We start from the raw sequence: 21,108 nt of genomic DNA, 5'->3' as shown, positions 1-21,108 counted from the left end.
TTCTACAAGCCATAAATCCAGAGCAAAATGAAACTGCAAGCCTGCATACATGATTTTAAAAGAAGAGCAGCAACCAGCAATACAGACTGAAGTGGTGACCTGGTTCACCTTGGAATGTCTGCAAAAACGCATTTTTCATGACCTTTCATGGCATAGTCAAAGCAAAAAGCAGGAATCTGCCTTTTGAAGTTCCAAGACCAAAGGCATCTTTTAGAAGACCACATCGGGATATATGAACAGAAAAGGAAACGATCTCGCTTTCCAGATGATGTTAAAACAGCATCGGAGTTCTTAATCTGGAGTGCACAGCAATCGTCTGAATATATAAACAGCGGCAATAGAGTATGAACAGAAAAAAAGAAAACATGCAACCAACTAAAAGTTGACAATGACATAAGTGATGGGGGTGTACATGACAGGTGCCATTCCACGGTTCGTTCAGCCGTTCCAGAGATGGGGTCTAATGAGGATTCTTTAATACCTGCGGATGGCTTCCTGTATACTGACAGTGCTCTCTCGGATCAATTCCCCCGAGAAAGGCATGATTCCTCTGGATCTTTAGATTAGAACAAAATAGCGGTACACTGTTTAACTGCACGTTACAGGTCTTACACATGATCAAAACTGCTGCAACAAGACTACATCTTGTTCTATAGGCCGGTATGCACTAGCAAAACCTCAGGCACCCTTCATAAACTAAGTTGGCCACAAATATACATTTAACAAAGACACTCTTACACAAACTACGGCAAAAAATCTCAAAACAAGCAAAACAAAACCGTTACCTCAGGAGAGGCGAAACCCAAGTACTCCCAGTCCCATGTTCCACCAGCAAAACTGTAGACGCAAACAAAAAAAGAATCAAGTTCCATGTGATTGTAACAGCAATACACCTGCAGCCTAAAAATGTATACAAAGAAAAGCAGTTCTAGCACTGTAAATACTAGTGTTGAAAAACCATACTTAATCAAAATCGAGCCTATTTTCTGAAAATCTAGTTTAAAACACACAGTAATAGTTCGAAATGTACCCTGTATTTATGTTGTTTTCATAGTTTTTTTTTTTGTTTTTTTAAATGTAAAGACTACAAATGTGGTATGACCAGCAAATATACATCTTCATTATTATTATAAAAAAAAAAAAGTTAAATACATTTTCAAAATTTCCCATTTTGCTTTTGTCCTCTATGCTGATTGCATCATATGGCATTAATCTGGTGGACAAAAGATTTTTAGATGTGTATAATATATTAACAAAACTGCTTCGCAACTTTTTATCCCACAATGATAATAAAAGACTATAAAAGATTATTATAAATATGCCAAATGACTCAAGTAATTTCTTTCAATAATTTCATCTTAAAAATATTATTTTTTAATAATATGGTAGACAGGAAAAAAGGTTACAATAATATATATATATATATATATATATATATATTCAGAAATTAAACATTACACTAAACCCAGTACCGTTGGTGCATGGCAATGTTTTTCTTCAAAATTTTGGATTGTATAAAGATTTCTTATTTTATTTTGCTTTTTATTTATATATATATATTTTTTTTTGTCTTATGCTACGTTCTCTGTCATACTGTACATTTCTTGATGTGTCTGTTCACCATTCCCTGTCTTTTATTTATTTTTTTGAAGATGTTTGTTTTATCTTTGTTTCTAAAGACAATAAAGAGTTGATCACAAAAAAAAGAAATTAAACATTACATTTTGAAAAGTCACATTTTACCCCCAAAAAATAATAATACAGATATATAAATACATTATTCAGAAAAAAACAGAAGATGTGTATTTAAGTTATTGTATGTGTTTTGAGGGGTTTTTAAATAAATTAATAGACCTGGACAAAAAGTTAGCAACATTAGAAACGACTTGGCCATTTTCATCTGAAATCACCTAGGCCATAGGCATAGATTTGTTTTGCACGGACAAGATGTTAACTGGATGTTAAAGGGATACTCCACTTTTTTTGGAAATAGGCTCATTTTACAACTCCCCCAGAGTTAAACAGTTGAGTTTTACCATTTGCGAATCAATTCAGCCGATTTTCTGATATTTAGAAGAATATCAGTAAACAGACAGTTTCTGATCTCATTGACTTCCATAGTAGGAAAAAATATATACTATGGAAGTCAATGAGACCAGAAACTGTCTGTTTACTGATATTCTTCTAAATATCAGAAAATCGGCTGAATGGATTCGAAAACGGTAAAACCCAACTGTTTAACACTGGGGGAGTGGTAAAATGAGCCTATTTCCAAAAAAAAGTGGAGTATCCCTTTAACCAACAGCCAAAAAGCTTAAAAAGCTTGCAGGTAATGGAGCATTTCTAAAATCTCACCATTCTTGGGCTCACCATCAAATGCAGTTTTTATCTAAACTATTTTAAGAAGTCTATCATTGTGGAAGAGGCTCTTACCTGCGTCGAGGGGCTTCGGGTGAATCGTTGGGGGCCACACCTCTTGCCACAGATGCCAGAAACTCCTGCCTCTTTTGCTGCACCAGGCAGGCGGCGCGGATTATCTTATGCCGAGGCGTGCGGAGGTAAGGCCGGTTGACTTTCTGTGCAAGATCTTCAGTCACCATTTCCAAGTCAGTCTAACAAGAAAACAAGAGTGCTGCGTTGTCACTAACTCAGAACTCACACGTTAAAAATATCCCAAGACTAGGATCAGTGTTATTAACCTGCATAAGTTCAAATATTTCCTTCTTCGTGCTCTTGGGCTCCAGAAAGAACCCATAAGGGTAAGAGCACTTGAGAATACGACGAGTTTTAAGTAGTTCGTGCACTGCATCTTCAATGAAAGTAGTGTCTGGAGGGCCTCCTTCTCCTGCAACAACACAGTAATGTGAAACAGGAGTTAAAATATCATTTCAAAAGTCTACAAGTATTAAACTAAACTAAATGTAGAAGTTTACTCTCTACACAGTACTTCCAGTCTGTAAATTATAACAAAGGGAAAGGACACAAGGTTGACCATGCATTAACATGGCTTGGAAATAATTTCTTAAAATTATACAAGTGTGGTTTTGCATCTTACTTCCACTCAGAACTTTGCTCAGTTGTTCCATCTTGTCTTTGGCCGTCTTAAGCAGGCGTTCTTCAAGCTGTAAGACAGGGTAATACATTACTTTAAAATAAAGACCATCATCAGACCTAATTTCAGTCCACAGACTGCCAAAACTCATTGACCCCATATTCTACAAAACTGGAAAATAACGTTCATGATCTGGCAAGCTCACATCTGATATGCAATATATGCGAGTAAGGACACGCAGGGTCTTCAACAAGTCACCAAGAAAAAGTCATGATTAACGCTCTGGGTTGATAAAACTAACAGTTTCACACCAGTCTATTATTAAGGAATAATCTTTTTCTGATAAACAGCTCGGTCAGATGGTCTCTTCCAGTGAAGGCAGTACTTGGCCAGAATAAACTGTATTGTGAACCAAACATAATTGTGTTTAGTCAAAGACTGTACAGAAAATCAGGCTGATCTTTGGAGACTTTTACCTGGTAGCTGTGCTCGTGGTTCTTAAAGCGTGTGTAATAGTGCATGAAGCGATCCAACTCCTGGAAGTTGGTGTGTTTCTTCTCTGCCTGCAAAAAATAATATTAATAATATTTAAGAGTGTGTAAAAGTGCAGGCATACTCACTAGTGAGATATTTTTCTTTCTTCAGCTCTATTATTAATCTAATAGTGTTTAAAAATATATATAAATCCCCTTTACATCTGTGTGGTGCTTTAAATGTATAGAACTAATTTAAAAAGCATGAGCACCATGAGTAAATAATGTGTACCTCAACAGTCATCTCTTTAGACTGCTCCTCCACCTGCTGAATGACCTCATAGCGTGTGCAACGGTAATATCCTCCTGTAGAGGAACTGTGTTTTTTCCATTCTTCCAGACAGATCCAGCAGAAATCATACTTGCACTATACAGACACACAAACATTCTTCATTAATAACACCTATGCTAAAATAAACCATAAGTCATAACTAGCAAATGCATTTATCAGTCTAGCTGGAGGCACACTGGAAGTTGTGGGATTCTGGCAGCAGGGATTTTTTGTGTTGGTAGGAGACTATCTCCCTCAATTTTTTATTTTTGGAGTGCTAGAATTTGCCAAGTCTCTGTTTAATAACCTTGTTGCAGGATGATCAAGATTGAATTTGCAGTAAGGCATTACATCCTAAGGCACATACATGCATTTCTTGTTCTTTAATCAAAGAGATTTATCAAGATTTCCTCATCTATTATTCTTAAAATGATTCAACGTCAACCTGCTGTTTATTTTGCAGAGGCAGAACCTTTAGAAACAAATCTTAATCTTTACAACAACATTCAATTATGATATATTATAATTATGATAAGCGGCAAAGCTTACATTCAGCGCTTTCAAATAATCCTTCCAATCAGATTTTCATCCAAAGTTCCACTTTTTTGGTCTTCTTGATTTACACTTTTCTTGGCTCACAGCCATGTCTGCACAATTCCCTCCAGGTTTTCTTCCAACTGGAAGATAATATTTCATCTCTACTGAGAAACATAACCAAGGTGGTTAAGTCAATGTGTCCCTCAAGGTTCTGTTCTTGGCCCTCTCCTTTTCATAATCTATAAACTTTTTTATTCATCAAATCACAAGCCATCATGGTGCTTTGCTGAGTTTTTTTTTTTTTTTTTTTTTTACCACTTGTTCTGATACAGACCCTCCTAGTCATTTTGGTCAGCAGGCCCAAACTAAGTGGGCCCTTTTAAAATTCATTGGTATCATGTTTGACCCTTTGTTCGCTTCAAGATTTCACACCAACTCCATGTCTCCGCCCTATACTTGACCTGGTATATAAATAAATCCTATTATTGTTATTACACAAATAACCTTGGCACATTGCATGTGGTTACAGCCTTCATTCTTCTGAATGGGAGATTTGCAGTTGGCACAAGATTTGGAGTTGGTGAGTAACCACAGGCAGTTGGCAGCATCTTCGTACGCCTCACTTACACCTGCCACTGAAATGGAAAAAGCCAGAAATAAAGACGCTGCAGGTCCAAAACCATTTTTGGACAGGTAAGAACAGCACTTCAGAAAAATGTATCTAGGTGGTTACTGCAAAGTATACAGGAAAAAATCCTTACATTCTTCTGGTTTCATGTCAGATACTTTCTGAAGCCACATCTTCCAAGTTTGGCAGTCACATGGTTCATGAGCCTCTCCTTGGCACTCCCTGTGAAGAGAAACACCAGCATGATGTCAGGCCCAAGAATGAGGGAAATTCCATTTCTAGTGAAAATCTTCGCTCCCACTTTATATTAAGTGGCTTTAAGTACTGTGTACTTTCATTGAAACAAATAATTTGATACAATGGACTTATTGTGTACATACATGTTTTTACATTGTACTTATATTTTTAAAATACCAGCATGTAATTACAGCTGTAACTAATTTATGTAATTACATCTGTAATTACATAGCTGACCCATCCCTTACACTTTAACCTACCCATACCACCACACCTATCCCCAACCTTACCCAGATCAAGGCAGAAGTACATTGTACTTATTTTTCAATGTAAGTTCAAACTTACAGCCACTTAATATATTTCTTTTCTATGCATTTGAGTTGTTAGAGGAATGGCTTTTTAGGGATAAATCAGTGCCAAACATGAGCAAAAGATTAATCTATGCTAACATATTAACATGCTGTAACATAACAGTTTTTGATCTTTACCCTCCAATTTCAGGAGACTAATATGTTCTAGTTTAACATTTAGAACTGTTTTTTCCTGTTATAAGCCAGAACAGAACTGTGACCCACAAGTTGAGCTATTAAACAACATTGGCAGACCGCAAATGCCTTCAAATGCCAGCTTCAGCCAAGGGAATGCTCTTCCATATTAGATTCAATCCATATTCACTCAGACAAATAACATGTTTGTGTATGAGAAAGGGAGGAGTTTGTTTTGACTCAAATATAATGCTCAGATCTGGCACAGGCAGTGATGAGGTACGAGCCCACTGTGTGGGTATATCTGTGTGTGTGTTGGGGACATAAGGACCAGAGCTGTGGGGAAGAGAAACACAGCCAGCTGCATCGGCAGAGAGATCACCGCGGGCATAACATACATACAAACACGCATTCTTGAATAAGAGCCCTGTAAATCATGTTCTAGCGAACTGGAGTGGTTCAGAATCATAAATTCAATCTTCTGGAACTATGGCTTAAGAGATTTGTATCAGTAACTGGCACTGACCAGCAGAAGAGATGGCCTTTTCCACAGTCCACCGCAGGGGCCTGGAGGCGAGGAAAACTGAGCGGGTCAGAGGTGCTGCCACCTGGTCCCTGGCCGGCCAATCGCACCGCTCTATCACAGCCAGCCCGCGGGCACCACCGGATGGCAGGATTATTCTCAACAAATGCCTGATGGAGAAGAAGTGAAAATAAGGAGCGAGGAAGAACAGAGGAGAGAGCAAGTAAAGGAGTCATTTGAAACATAAAACATTTCCCAATTCATTTATTACGTGGCTCTCTGCAATTCTCTGATTCCAATGCAGTCACATATTTTTGCATAATGAGTAATAGTATATAAATATATGCCAAATTATGAGATACAAAGAGCTAGATGAGATAAAAACCTATAAAATGTTGCATTGCAAATATCCAAGCTAAACAGCTTCAGATTAATATAAATTAAAATTTGTCGGAGGTGATGGCATCATAGATAGTACGACATTTAGCATGGTTGCACTTTGAGCAACCAGATCCAGCTCTTGGTCCTTTCCCGATCCCGCCCCCCTACACCCACCCCCCCCCCCCTCTCTCGCCCACTTCACTTCCTGTCCTCTCTCCAGCTGTACAGTCTAAAGGCATAAATCCAAAAATAAATCTTAATATATATATATATATATATATATATATATGTGTGTGTGTGTGTGTGTGTGTGTGTATTTTGTACATTTTAAATCACAATTTTAACCAGAAAATATCTTAAATGTATTCCCCAAATCGTGCAGCCTATAGTTTATCTTGACATCAGCATGTTTACAGTTGTTTCGTCTTTTATTTTTTTATTTTATTTATTTTTTTTTGGGGGGGGGGGGGGGGTATTTTTGTTGACTCTTTTCAGACTCTTCCCTCAGACTCCAACAGAACTCTTAATACAATACAAATATAAACTAAATAAAATAGGATCAACTTCAGATTAAATAAAAAGAGCTTATTTTAGTCATGTGAAGTTTTGAGAATTTGCCTTAAACTTTTGTTAACTGAACAGAACTAAACTAAAATATGTTGTACTCTAAGGTTCAACTAATTTGCTGAGTCTTGTTATGATGCCAGGATGCAAGTTAATTTTTACCCACTGCTCCAGAAGTCTGTCAGTACACTCTGACCCTGAAAATGGCAGCAAGAGCGCAGAGACCCCTGTGGAAGAGTCAACATCACCATGGCAACATAATGAAAGGCTTTGGACTTCCCAGCGAGGGAAGTGTCTTTCTCAGACATTTTCAGAGGAGAGCTGTCATTGTTACAGTAACTTCAATCATCTCAGCTCCCGTTTCAATGTGAACTGATCTGTGAGACTAGATAACCACCTATGAAGGCAGAATCACAGAGTTGAAATCAAAACTCTGGCCGAATGCTAACTGACTGCTGGTTTGCTTAATTTCTCCTCGTGTTTAAATCACGATTTCACAAAATAATACAATTACAATGATATCTATCCACATAATTCAGACTAATTATCTGATCATATAATTATACCTTGATGTCAAACTGCAGATAACGTTTGTCCATCTCTCTTGACACAATGCTCTCAATAACCTCAACAGGAACCAGCTGGAAGCAGTCATAGGCTGGACAAAAGATATTATGGGCCTCCCCCTCCTGGATCTTCAGATTCAGAAAACTGTCAAGGACAACGTACATATGACTGTTACATGATATTAGTGGACTAGTGAGAATTGACAGTGACTGTAATGTGACTAAAACGCTGAAAGGCTCTAATAAGGAAAACGCTCACCTTTCCCAGCATGCTCTGCAGAACTCGTGACCACATGGGATATCAACAGGCTCCTCAAACATGGAGGCTGCACACATACAAATACCGCACTGACAGCAGAGAACAAAACAACCTTAGTAAGAGCAAATCGAATGTATACCTACTGTATAAAATACATTATTCATGGATGAAGCAGTGTTAAAATGGTTTAGAATATTGAACATTTGATAAAATCACATTTAGTCATGACAAACTGCACTATTCAAGAAATTTTGCCAAACTCTTCATACTTATTCAGTGAATATCAAGTTCATTTCTGGTGTAGGCTTTCACTGGCTTTGTAAAAGTGGTGATAATGCACCGAAAGGAACCCGGTTTTAGACTACAATGTCTTCTTTATTGATACGTGAAAGAACTGATTGTTTGCTCATGAACCAAGCTCACTTCACAAAGCATTTTAAAGGTCTTCTGAAAAATAGAGATAATCTTAGGTGATATGCTGGTAAGTGAATCTAAGAAAAACGTACTTTGACCATTTTGTCATTTTAAGGCTGGTACACACCAAATCTAGGTAAAAGAACTAGCGGTTGATGGTTGTGACTGCTCACGTCAATGGTGTCTGGGCAAAAAAGTTGTAACTCAAAAACTACAGCCGACGACCAATTAGCATGTGCGTTCATTCAAAAAGTGAACATGAACTAGGAATGTGAATATACAAACTGTAAATAAAGCAGCGCTTGCTTACCATTTTGAATATGAATCATGATCTTTTTCCGTTTTCATTAAACGAACGAATTGACTCGGAAAAAGAATTGTTCATTTTGATGAACGAGTTCAAACAGGAGATTCACGAATGTGCATCGCAGAACAGAGCAAGGCGAGCATTTGAGCTTATAAAACTTAAACTTTGTTTTTTTTAATGAGCAATCGTTTCGCTTGATAAGACCCTTATTCATCATCTGGAATCGTTTAAAGCCCTTTGAACAGTTTGCAGCTTGTACTGAAAGTGTCTTTTGGACCTTGAACCGTTTGGTTCCCACTGAAGTCCATTATATGGAGAAAAATGTAATGAACTACTCCCTTAACTACAAATATTATTAATAGAGAACCAAATCTGATCCCTCACCAGGGAGCGATCGTCATCAGCAGGGGTCAGGCTGATCTCGTCCGGAGAGGTGATGGATGAGCGGGTGGTGCGAGGCGTACGGGGTGAAGGCAGGGTGTCCCAGGTGTTGTAGCCTCTAGGCGGGGGAGTGGGCATCTGAACACCTGAGCGCTGGCAGCAGTCTTCAGCATTAGACATCCAAGCTTCCAGGAGTTTCTCCCTGTCCCAGTCTAAATTTCAAAGGCATACTTGGGTCAGTGTGCTTGATAAAAAACAACAACAATTGGAAGAGTCACACCAATTCTAAAAATATGCATTGATTCTTTCACATTTCAAATGTTTTGAATCAGCTGGAATTTATAAATGATTCAACCATTTCAACAAGGCTGTTGCTCTGAGTGTGGGAAAAACCCCAGATGTTTAGTAAGTTGTTTTCCCACTGGATATGAGAAAACTTGATTGTCATCCAATTAAACCTCCCAGTCATGGTTGGTATACTCCCACATCCGAGGAACAAAAAAGGAGGTGAATCAAGCTACTAGCTAGTAAATCTTAAAGATATATTCTGCTCAAATAAAACAAAAAAACTAAACCTGCATTCAAACCTTCTTAGTGATGAACTGTAATAAATCCAAACCTCGACCATATTGTTTGCAATTCTGGTTGTAGAATAATAAAGCTGCTTACGAAATCTCTGCATGACAGAGATTTTGCTGTTGTTTTAACTGAAAAACATGAATTTAATTTGGGATTACAATTAGGAAATTCAGTGTTTTAGCTTTTTGAGAGAAGTTTCACCAGTATTCATAATTTTGATAGAGTGTTAATTTATAAGATAATATTATAAACCAGGAAACTTTAGTATATAAGACAAATAAATCAAGCGTATGAGTTGATTTGTGCTTGTAAATGAAAGTGTAATAATTCTGATGAAATAAAAAAAGAAATTGAAAAAAAAAAATGACATGATCAGTAATCAATTTGGAGCAAACTAGTTATCAGTTTAACTGTTATAAAGCATGACTAAAGTTTTCATTGACTAAAACTAGACTAAAATAGTACCCAGACTTTTAGGCCTGTTTTTACAGACAGGGCTTAGATTAAGCCAGGATGAGATCTTATTTCAATTAGGACATTTATGTAGCTTTTTTAAACACGCCTTAAAACAATGGCACTGACATTTTTTAAGATATGTCAGTACAAGTTGCTTTCAGTTAAAACAGCTGAGCTCAAACATGGAAATTTTATTTATTTATTTTATTTATTTTTGTCAGGGACTAAGTTTAAACCTTGTATGTGAAACCAGAGGAAAGCCATCTAAAACGTGATTAAACAAAAAACAAATAAAACTGGCATTTGACAAAGGACTAAGAATAAGACAATTAAGAAAAAAAACCTACTAAAATTGTCAAGACATTCAATCCATAGTAAGTGCAAAAAGACATTAAATTCCTTTTTTTCTTTTTCTTTTTTTTAAACAAGAATTTTGAACTAGCTCCAAGCTCCAGTTTTCTGCTAACAGAACAAAGGTTCCTCTTGTTCAAGGCTACACAATGGGACAGTGGTGACATATAAAAAAGGACATATACTTTGGTATCTTTGAATTAAATTATCGGTCAGCATCAATAAAGAGCGCTAGGGTTCGAATAGATAAGAAATGCCACTTCTCAGAGGAAGTCCTGGAGACATTCCAGACAGATAACACAGTCCATTGTCCAAGACGAAACAAATAATTACAACCAAATAAAACTTACTTCCAAAGAAAGAAGCAAGGTTTTCCCAAATGATAAAACCCTCAAAATGCATTACATCAGCAGGCCCAATTGTTTGTACTCTAATGTGTTTAGTATCATAGTTTTAGGAGTCAAAACTGTGAATTTGGGTTTACGATTAAAAGAAGGTGAGACTATATATATTAAAGCCTCAGCTGGTGGTCTCAAGAGAGACTGTGGCAATAATAGCAGCGCACACAAATCAGAGCTGTGCCCTTTTCTCCCATGGGTTCTAGTCATCTGGAACAAGGCCTGCTAGACAGCCTGCTCACATAATTGGAGATTATTAAAGAAAGCACTGATCCAATTATGAGTCTTGTGCCAGAGAGTTTAGCAGCCCGAAACATGAGTGCTCTTGTAAAATTAAGGAGAAAGAATTTTGGTCTGCTCTTAGGTTACAAACGCTTTTTAGATTTGCTGTACAGCAAATACCTTAGAGTTTATTAAACTTATCCAGGGACAATACCATATCCTTTTCAAATGCACCTGAAGCAATATTTTTCATGAGTTAGGAACTGGAAGGATAGTATCAGAATGAACCTAATAAGTAGACCAGTACTGAATATATGCCTACATATTTACACAGAATTCAAACGGCCAGCCCACACAAAGTTAAATTTTCTTGCCCCTTGCAAGTTTTGATTGTTACATAAAAGTCAGAAGCACTGCATCCATTCAAACCAAATTACATGGCCCATCAGTTCTTAGTCAAGCGGGTTTTGAGTGATAAGATCGAAAAATGCTTAAAGGGATAGTTCACTTTGAAAATTATTTTTGGTATGTTTTAGCTTACCTCAAGGGCATCCAAGATGTAGGTGTCTTTGTTTCCGCAGTATTTTCAACTGTAAACTGTTGTTTGTGTGAGAAAACTAACAGTATTTATATCGTTTTACCTCTTCTAACCCCAGCCACGTCCAAGTGATCCAAGGGCACGGGCGCTTTGGTCTGCGTAAATGTCGGAAGTGATCTCTCGCGCGATTGCGCAAAAAAAAAAAAATCCAACGTTGTCTGTTGATATATCGAAATCGTCTTCCATTGCGATTTCCTGTATATCTAAATATGTTTAGATCTTCACAGTGAAAGGTAACACTTCTGAAATCTTGGTGTAAACAATGAGTAACATACACACGCGAGAGACCACTTCCGGCGCTTGCGCAGACCGAAGCGCCCTCGCCCTCAGATAACTTGGACGTGGCTGTGATTACATGAGGTAAAAACAATATAAATACTGTTCATTTTCTCACACAAACCGCTCGTTTTGTGTCTTAGGCCATCAATGTGTACTTACATTTAGGAGTCATTAAATCATGTTTAATTTGGACTTCACTGTCCACACTCTTTGAGGTGGTGACCATAGACCTTCATTATATGACTGACAGACAAGAACATATTGACCTAAAAATATAAAAATTGAAAATACTGTGGAAACAAAGACACCTACATCTTGGATGCCCTTGAGGTAAAACATACCAAAAATTAATTTCAAAGTGAACTATCCCTTTAAGCATTTTTCGATCTTATCACTCAAAACCCGCTTGACTAGTGAGTCAATGGGGTCCATCAACTGTCTGGTTACTGACATGCTTCAAAAAAAAATCTTCCTTTGTTTTCTGTTTGAAACTACATATTGGATCCATGCACTGTCTTAAAGTGACAGCAGCATGGATATTAGGCTGCTGTCACTTTAAGATGGTGCACGGATGCAATATACTGATACTGTTACACATGCATTGTCTTTCTCGACTGTTTACATTGACTTAAGACATAAACAGCTATGTTTACTAGGATACTCACCAAGATGGGTATTTTGAAATTGTCCATTCAAGTGCAAGATGATATGAAAGAGAACTCAAATCAGTATTAATGTGCTGTCAAGACATGGCTTTCTCAGCAAGCGCTTCAAATGTGTGCCAACACAGAACAGCGAGTGGGTACCAAATTGAGCTCTCCTTCACGTCTCCTTGCGCTTGAATGTTTAAATTGGCGAGTCTTTGTAGTTTGGATTTTACTGATGATATATATATATATATATATATATATGTGTGTCTGTGTGTTTTTGAGTTCTAAAAATGCAAAAAAAAATAAAAAAAATTGTAAGACTTAAAAATGTGAAAATTATCAACTTTCAAGTCTCTCTACATTGCATGTGTAAGCCTCTCACTTTCTCTCACGGTGAGTGCCATGTGTGAGAAAGCGGCAGAGGGCATCAAGCAAGTGACGGTGCATAAAACTCAGAAGGCAATGAAATTATATCTGAGCTACACTTATTTTTTTGCCTCTTACAATCGCTTCATGCAAGTGAAATCATACAATTCCATTACAGAGGGTTGCCCTCCAGTTTTCAGCTATCAATTTGTAGTTCTTTCAACACGCAACACAATTAAATTTGAACGTTACAATGGAGGCAAAATATCTTGTGACACAATCGTACCGTGAGCCCGAAGAAGAGCCTCGGCAGTGAAGAGAGGAGCTTGCAGCATGTCTGCCGTCTCCACTATCAGCATGTCCTTCAGTCTTCTGAGATCTTGCACTCTCAAACCTTCATAAAACTGAAAAACAGACAGAATTAAATGTTAATCATTAAGTCACAGCGAAATCACTATTCAGTCATCTGCAAATGAACTCTTATATTTTATTGTTTTAAACAATTTATTGTTCATCAGGACATGGGGCTTGGGGCCAATGTTAATGTCCAGAAATTCCAGAGTTTATTTGGAGAGCTCACCTCCCTGCGGTCTAAGGCTGCATACTCTGCCTCAATATCCTCGGCATGGGGGTCAGTGGAGAAGACCATCTGAGACTCCAGACTGAGAGCAAGCTCTTTATGATGTTGCCTTTCTGCACAGTCACATGGAGTCTCCTTGTTCTCATTCTCTGCAAACAAGTCTCCACCACGCTTCACCAGAAACTACAGAGGGGTCAGGAGGGAAATACTATTAATATACAGTTCAATAGACTTAAGAGGTCATGATACGATGAATAATATGTTCCTGGATCTGTGAAAACACACTGTATATTTAATGCATAAATATCAACACATTTCCTTTTCATGAAATGGGGATGTGGAAGAATTTTGTGTGTTTGAGTTAAAAAACAAATTGTGTGTTTGGGGTACTGTGGAAAAAAAACTGTGGAAGTTTCAAAAAAACAAAAGGGTTCGATTTTATAATTATGTGTGGAAACATTTAATAATTTGGTAAAATGATGCGAAGATGATGTATTTGTCAGGTTTTTGTCTTTAAAAAGCTCTTGTGTGCAGGCTCTTACGCATCGAATCCCAAAACCCAATCTTATTTTGAAGCTAGCAGTACTAGTAGTATTCGGTGGCAGCATCTCTAGTAATAGTGAAACTGTAAGTATATCTGCTCCAAGAACAGGGCAGCTATGATCTTGCTAGTGAAAAATGTATGTAACTTTCGAGTCGTTAAATTATTTAACTGATAAAAGTCACTGACGACACGTTTCTGTAATAGTGTGTGTGTCCATACTGTAAGAGTGTGCTTGAGTGGAAGAAAAAGAATGAGAATTATGTGCTTTCCCTACATAATTTTGAGGCAAAAAAACATATTGTGTATTATTGTGTACTATATTTATTATTTTACATTAGCTTTAAAAAAACTGATGTTAAATGTTAGCTTGATACCAAATACATTACAGTGGAGAAAATAATGATTTAATGCCCTGATGATTTTCCTCGAAGTTTGCCCACTTACATAGAAATGTCTTTTTATTGTAGGTTTATTTTAACAGAGAGAAACAAGAAATCAACCAAACAATCCAGGAAAAAAACACATTATATAAAGGTTATAAATTGATTCTCATTTGATCAATTGAAATAAGTATTTGATCCCCTAACAACCCCCACATTTTGTTTATGTGCTAAGAAAGTACTCCTAATGTCAGCTCGTTGTGTGTATAAAACACACTGATCCACAGAATCTGTATCTTCCATTACAACCTCTCCACCACCATGGGCAAGACCAACGAACGTCAGGGACCAGATTGTAGACCTACACAAGACTGGAATGGGCTACAAGACCATCAATAAGAAGCATGGTGAAAAGGAAACAACTGTTGGTGCCATTATTCGGAAATGGAAATACCCATCAATCGCCCTCGGTCTGTACCTCCATGCAAGATTTCGCCTCATGGGGTACGTATGATAATGAGAAAGGTGAGGGATCAGCCCAGAACTACACTGGAGGAGCTTGTTAATGATCAAGGCAGTTGGGATCACAGTCACCAAGCAAACCATTGGTAACACACTGGTTCAAGTTCAAAGTTTATTTGTCACATACCAATTATAGTTCATACAACGAGCAGTGAAATGCAAGTCTGGTATTTCTATAGACGGTGTAATAAAAACATACACCGCATTTAATTGAAATCTAGCAGCACCCGCAATATACCACTGCTCAAGAGGTCAGAAGCCTGTCTAAAGTTTGCCAATAAACATCTAATGATTCAGAGAAGGCTTGGGAGAAAGTGCTGTGGTCACATGAGACAAAAACTGAGCATTTGGTATCGAGGGAAAAGCATACAGGGTGGGCCAACACATACCTGTCCTTCGAGAAAAACATTTTGTGTTCCGCCTGAACTGAACAGGGTGCCGTGGTAAGTTTTGTTGACGTCTCTGAGCTTGCATCCGCATGTGGCGCAAGTTAACACAAGGCATTTGAAACAATGCCTCGGGTGAGCAATAGTATAAAGGATATCGCCGGATAGCCACAGGTGAGACGGCGTCAGGAGACACAAGGCTGAGACGGCGCAATCTGCTGAATCCGTAGCTCGCTCAAGCTGAAAGGCTTATTCGATGGCGAAGGCTCTGTAAACAGTCAGAGATGTGTAGTTTGTCGCTGAAGGAGTAAAATCTGCTATAATGGCGAATTCGGGGACTAATAAAGGCTGATGCCTCGCCCCCTTGACGGGATCTGATGTGTAATGGCGTAGAGTGGTATCATTGGTCACAAGTCAGAGGCGCCCGCGCCATTGGATGTGCAGTTGCTCCAGCACAGCCTATGAGCGAGCTAGATGCTCAATGGCCGAGCTGTGCAGCTGCAAATGCGTTTTACATCTAGGCTTCAGGAAATTGAGGAAAAGCCCGTTCGAAAAGGGACCGTTCTACAAACCGTCCTAAAAAAAAATTTGTTTTATGCAAGGATGCATTGGTGACCAAATGATTGTATGTTGTTGTGACTGTTTTTTTCTGTCTCTTTTATTTAAAGGAAAAAGAATAAATACATAAATAAATCAAGTAAAAAAAAAAAAAAAGAAGCACCACATTAAGATCTTTGAGTGGCCTTGCCAGTCTCCGGACCTTAATCCTATAGAAAATCTGTGGAGGGAGCTGAACTTCGAATGGCAAAGCAACAGCCAAGAAACCTCAAGGATTTAGAGAGGATTTGTAAACAGGAATGGACCAAAATCCCTCCTGAGATGCGTGCAAACTTGGTGACCAACTACAAGAAACGCCTTACCTCTCTGCTTTCCAGTAAGGTTTTCTCCACCAAGTACTAAATTATTATTTCACTCACTGAAATGCAAATCAAGTTATAACCGTACATAACTTTACATAATGTGTTTTTTGGTTGATATTTTGTCCTTTTGTCCAAAAAAAGTTTGACCCTTCATTTCTTTGTAAGTAGGCAAACTTACAAAATCAGCATGGGATCAAATAATTATTTTCTCCACTGTAACTAATATTAACCTTATTGAAGCTTATTGTAAAGTGTTGCCCAATAAACATGCAGACTTTTTAGGAATGAATGTTCTTTGAATGGATTTCTTAGGCTTCTGCAAACATGATTTAATCATCTCTACTGTCAAAACAAACAATTCATTCATTAATTTCAAATGTTCCAGGTCAGGGGTCTAAATATGTGAAATGACGATATTAGATCAAGTACGATTAAAATGTCTCCACAAACTAAAAAAACGAAAACCTTTTATGTGATTTGGCCGTTCATTTACATGACAATAGCATTTTGGGGGTCTGAAAACGCAAACTTTTGAAAATGTGTTTCAAAGTGGAGGTTTTTGAAAACTATATCATTATCGTCCTCATGTAAACAACAAAAAAGTGAATTTGCGAAAACAGTGACAGCATAACACAGCATTTATAACAATTTCCACAGATCCGTGTGAACGGGGAACGTTGTCGTCTGTACGCAAAAAAAAAGCAAAGGAAAAATGTTTTTAGTGCATTGCTGTCGTGTAAACGTACCCTTAGTTTCGTGCTATACCTGTTTTGGTGTAGACAGGTGCTGTGTGCAAAAAAAAGTTCCCTATACTCTATAAAGGCATTCACTTTACATGATTTGTGTCAGTGCACATGCATATTTTGACAAACACAAGCACCTAGGCTACAATGCGTTTTACATACCTCCACACACGTCTTCATCCCTGAGGCAGCGGCATAGTGTAATGGTGTGTTCTTTTTGTTATCAGTGGCACTGACGTCTGCACTCTCATATTCACCACGATCTAATTTGGCACCAGTCCACTTTAGGATCATCTGGAGGCACTCAGCCCGTCTGCGTTCATCTTCATAGGGCCGGGCCAGTCGCGGCTGCAGCGCCCCTTCAGATAGCAGGATATGCGGACCCATGCACAACACATGCAGTGCAGACTCATTGTGCACGTTACGTTTGTTGGGGTTGCCATCCTTGCTGAAGAGGAAGGACCTGTGAAAAGATGGCATGATGAGTCACACATGAATGGTAAAAACTAAAGCACTTAAATATTGGGAAATAAATTAGTAATCATTGGTTTCACTGAAGGAATAGATTTTAGGGATATATCAATATTAAAATTCTGACGAAACAATAAGCTGGTGATAATTTTGACATCACACCACCCCCAGATAAAAGCTTTCCAAGTATCTTTCCAAAAATTATAAATTGAGCAACACTGGCCTACTGATTCAATACCAGAACCTACAGCACATTTGTAGTTGAAACAGCTGGTTTGCCTTAAAATAACTTTCAAAGCTTGGTCCCTAAGGTTCTTCACTTTTTAGGCCAAAGCATTTCAAACTGGACAGGAAAAACAGAGGAAATTGATTGTACATGACTTGAGTACTTCTAACAGTATGAAAGCATTTAAGAACCAAGAAAATCATCCTTTATAAAATCACGCCTGGAGCCTGACAGATCGCCTACGAGTATGTCAGATTCAATTGTTATGCGGGTCAATGACATATAGGATCTGCATGATGGAAAGGTTTAAAACATGCCAAATTCTTCAAATAGCTTAGTTCCCTCTGTATTAATGTTGGTTGGTTGAATATGGTTTTAACTTTAAGAAAAGTTACAATTAAATTACAGTTACAGACTCTAAAAATGTCAAGGTGTAACTATCAAAAGCAATATATTTATATTCCTAGTCACTTTGTCTTAATTATGTTTTTTTTTTTTTACTTTAAATATATTTTTGTGAAGAAAAAAAGTAAATTAATTCATAGATATCATTATATCTTTGAGTAGTTGCACTACATGACATTTTACGAAATTTACAACCAGAGCCGACCTTAGTTTGTCATAAAAAGGTCAAATTATGAGATATTTTAAGACACATTTTGACCTTGACACACAGTCATTTGGGTTTTCATGATTACATTTATGGTATTATTTATTGTAAAACATTTTCATGTTGGTTGGACCACATGACTTGTATTTGGGAGAGAATTATTTTATTTTATGCCCCCCAAAAAATAAATATTAAGAAAGAATATATATATATATATATATATAATTCAGAAAGTGAAAATATAATCATCAAAAAATAGATTCAAGTCATTGATGAAAATGTACTTAAATAAATAAATGACATTTTTACAAAATAATACATTAGGCCAAATAGATCCCAAAACAGTGCCATTGACCCATAATGATTGCTAAAGATAAATAAAAAAAGAGCAGAACGCCAAAATGCTAAATATTACTGGAGAAACTATGTCTTACCTGAGAATGCGTGTCATGGCATGTCTGGCAGCATAATGGAGCGGGGTGTTGTGTTGGTACGGTTCCCCATATGAGATGTTGGGGTCTAGTGACTCTTTGAACTGAGGGTTACCCTCGTAGAGCTGATAGGCCAGAACCTCATCGCCATTGATCATTGCCTTACGGAACTTGGTGGCCGTGTTCCCCATCTCTCGCTTCCCAGCTCTTCAGAACGATCAGACCTCTTCAGCCTGTGGGCCCACAGATAGCAGACATGGTGCGCTTCCTGGGAACAAGAATAAAGCAAACAATGTGTCCAATCATGTATGGAAAACGTAATCAGATGGCTACATCACTCAGTCCTGGAGGGCCATTGTCCTGCAGAGTTTAGTTCTAACTTGCCTCAACACACCTGCCTGGACGTTTTAGTATGCCTCGTAAGATCTCGATCAGCTGGTTCAGGTGTGTTTAATTGAGGTTGGAGCTAAACTCTACAGGAGTGTGGCCCTCCAGGAGCAGGATTGAACACCACTGATATAGACCAAGTACACACTGTAGAGTGTCAGGAGTGACAACAGCATTTAAAATACAGGAGTGAATCCCCTGAATTATTATTCTGTGCGTGTATGGAACAAGACTCGCTCCCACAATTGCAAAGATTCCAATGTTCTGATGTTTGTTTGATCAAAGTAATATTACAGTGACCAAATTTTCATTACATTCTACAATTTTGACTAAACCACTGTCAACAAACGTCAAATGTTGTGTTTTGTTTATGTTTGGAAGGCTGCTTTGTGAAACATTCTCTTGAAGTGTTGCCATGTCCACTCAATCTAAGCATTTTAGAGTTTTTCACATAAAACAATCAGCTTTATGAATATATTTAAGCAGTGTTGTATTACAAGTGTATTAAATGTTTAGGTTCCAATACAATAGTATATAAACTGAGAAAGTTCTGTACATTGTGATTTACATTTTATGATGACATCAGTTGTTAAGCAGAGTTTCCACCATGTGATTCCTGCCAGTCCTTTTCTCTCTATTATAAATTAAATGAGTCAGATTACTAAGACTCTCACCCCTTGCTTTAATTGCTCTTGGAGCCCCTGTCCCAGTCATTGAATAATCAGGCAGATTGGATTAATATCTATGCATTTGAATGACACCGTTATCCTGATGAGTTCACGGCTATAACGAGCTGACTCCTGTACTTTATTTGCATGCCACCTCTCTGTAAATCTCTCCCCCTTATAAATGACATGTAAATGTGAAGTTCTGTTAGTCAGACTTGATGACTGCAGCTACCGACAGCTCGTGTTCTCAAAAAACCCTTCTAAATGGTAAAAATGGTAAATTTATTTTTATTATTTTCGATCTAAAGCATTTGGATTTATTTCGGTTTATCCTTGTTTGGTGTCGTTTCCGACAAGATCTGGCAACACGAATGAGTTAGCCTCTTTCCCAGTTGTTTTCTTGCACTACGCATACAGAAGAGAGAAAGATCTCTGATGGATGTTTAAATACATCATTTACTACCCGTTGTGGTAACACCTTATTTGAAGGGGTGTGTGCAAAAGACTGACATGACACTGTCAAAAACATGACATTCTTTATGACTGTTGTCATTAAGTGTCATTCAGTAAATTATGACACTTTTAATGCAAAGTTGACATTGTTTAAAATGTCTTTGTTATGACAACTTGACATTAACCAAGAAATCATAATCTGTCAACCTGTCACAAAAAAAAAGTGTTCTCGTCGCTTAATAAAGTTAAGATTGAGCCACTGTAGTCACTTGGACTATTTTAACGATGTCTTTAATAACTTTACGAGGCCGGCAAGTTTCAATCACTCAAGAAACCTATGAACTAGTATGGAGGACTGATCCAGCTCTCAGATTTCATCAAAAATATCTTAATTCGTGTTCCGAAGATGAACGAAGGTCTTACAGGGTTGAAACAACATGAGGGTGAGTAAATACTGACAGAATTTTCATTTTTGGGTGCCCTAGCCAAAAAGAAAATAAATTAGAGCCCGACCGATAAAGAATTTTGAAGCTCGATACCGATACAAATATTTTTTTTTTATAAATCCGATATATCGGCCGATATTTTATTTATTTATTTTTTAAACTGGACATGATAGTCACGAATTTTGTCATGCTTATTTGAGTTAAGAGAACTGATGGGGATGTTCTTTTAATAGTTATTCAAGCAATGTATGTCTCGTGACCAACTCAACGAGTGTTGCCAACAGGAACGGTGTAGAGTGCCCTC

The 21,108-nt window shown here is 37.6% G+C and overlaps 1 protein-coding gene across 2 annotated transcripts in view; it reads right to left on the bottom strand.

Annotated features, from left to right (window-relative positions):
* The window catches only part of ankib1b (ankyrin repeat and IBR domain containing 1b), a 28,753-nt gene that overhangs the window by 4,551 nt on the left and 3,094 nt on the right, over window positions 1-21,108 (bottom strand). Inside the window, exons 2-18 of one of the 2 annotated variants that reach the window (XM_089117567.1) lie at window positions 18,854-19,118; window positions 17,275-17,575; window positions 13,618-13,800; window positions 13,324-13,441; window positions 9,142-9,350; window positions 8,037-8,125; window positions 7,778-7,922; window positions 6,270-6,436; window positions 5,155-5,243; window positions 4,898-5,028; window positions 3,818-3,952; window positions 3,529-3,615; window positions 3,056-3,122; window positions 2,700-2,845; window positions 2,434-2,612; window positions 786-837; window positions 482-556 (exon numbers count right to left, since the gene is read on the bottom strand). In XM_089117567.1, the coding sequence (XP_088973693.1) occupies window positions 482-556; window positions 786-837; window positions 2,434-2,612; window positions 2,700-2,845; window positions 3,056-3,122; window positions 3,529-3,615; window positions 3,818-3,952; window positions 4,898-5,028; window positions 5,155-5,243; window positions 6,270-6,436; window positions 7,778-7,922; window positions 8,037-8,125; window positions 9,142-9,350; window positions 13,324-13,441; window positions 13,618-13,800; window positions 17,275-17,575; window positions 18,854-19,041 (2,361 nt within the window). In that variant the 5' untranslated portion in view covers window positions 19,042-19,118. The remainder of the gene's footprint in view (window positions 1-481; window positions 557-785; window positions 838-2,433; window positions 2,613-2,699; window positions 2,846-3,055; window positions 3,123-3,528; window positions 3,616-3,817; window positions 3,953-4,897; window positions 5,029-5,154; window positions 5,244-6,269; window positions 6,437-7,777; window positions 7,923-8,036; window positions 8,126-9,141; window positions 9,351-13,323; window positions 13,442-13,617; window positions 13,801-17,274; window positions 17,576-18,853; window positions 19,119-21,108) is intronic. The other variant, XM_039679704.2, reaches the window with a different exon arrangement.

This window comes from Pimephales promelas, chromosome 12, assembly GCF_988280905.1.
Source record: "Pimephales promelas chromosome 12, fPimPro1.hap1.1, whole genome shotgun sequence".
In the NCBI taxonomy this organism is placed as follows: Eukaryota; Metazoa; Chordata; class Actinopteri; order Cypriniformes; family Leuciscidae; genus Pimephales; species Pimephales promelas.
This window is presented reverse-complemented; position numbering and strand designations above follow the sequence as displayed.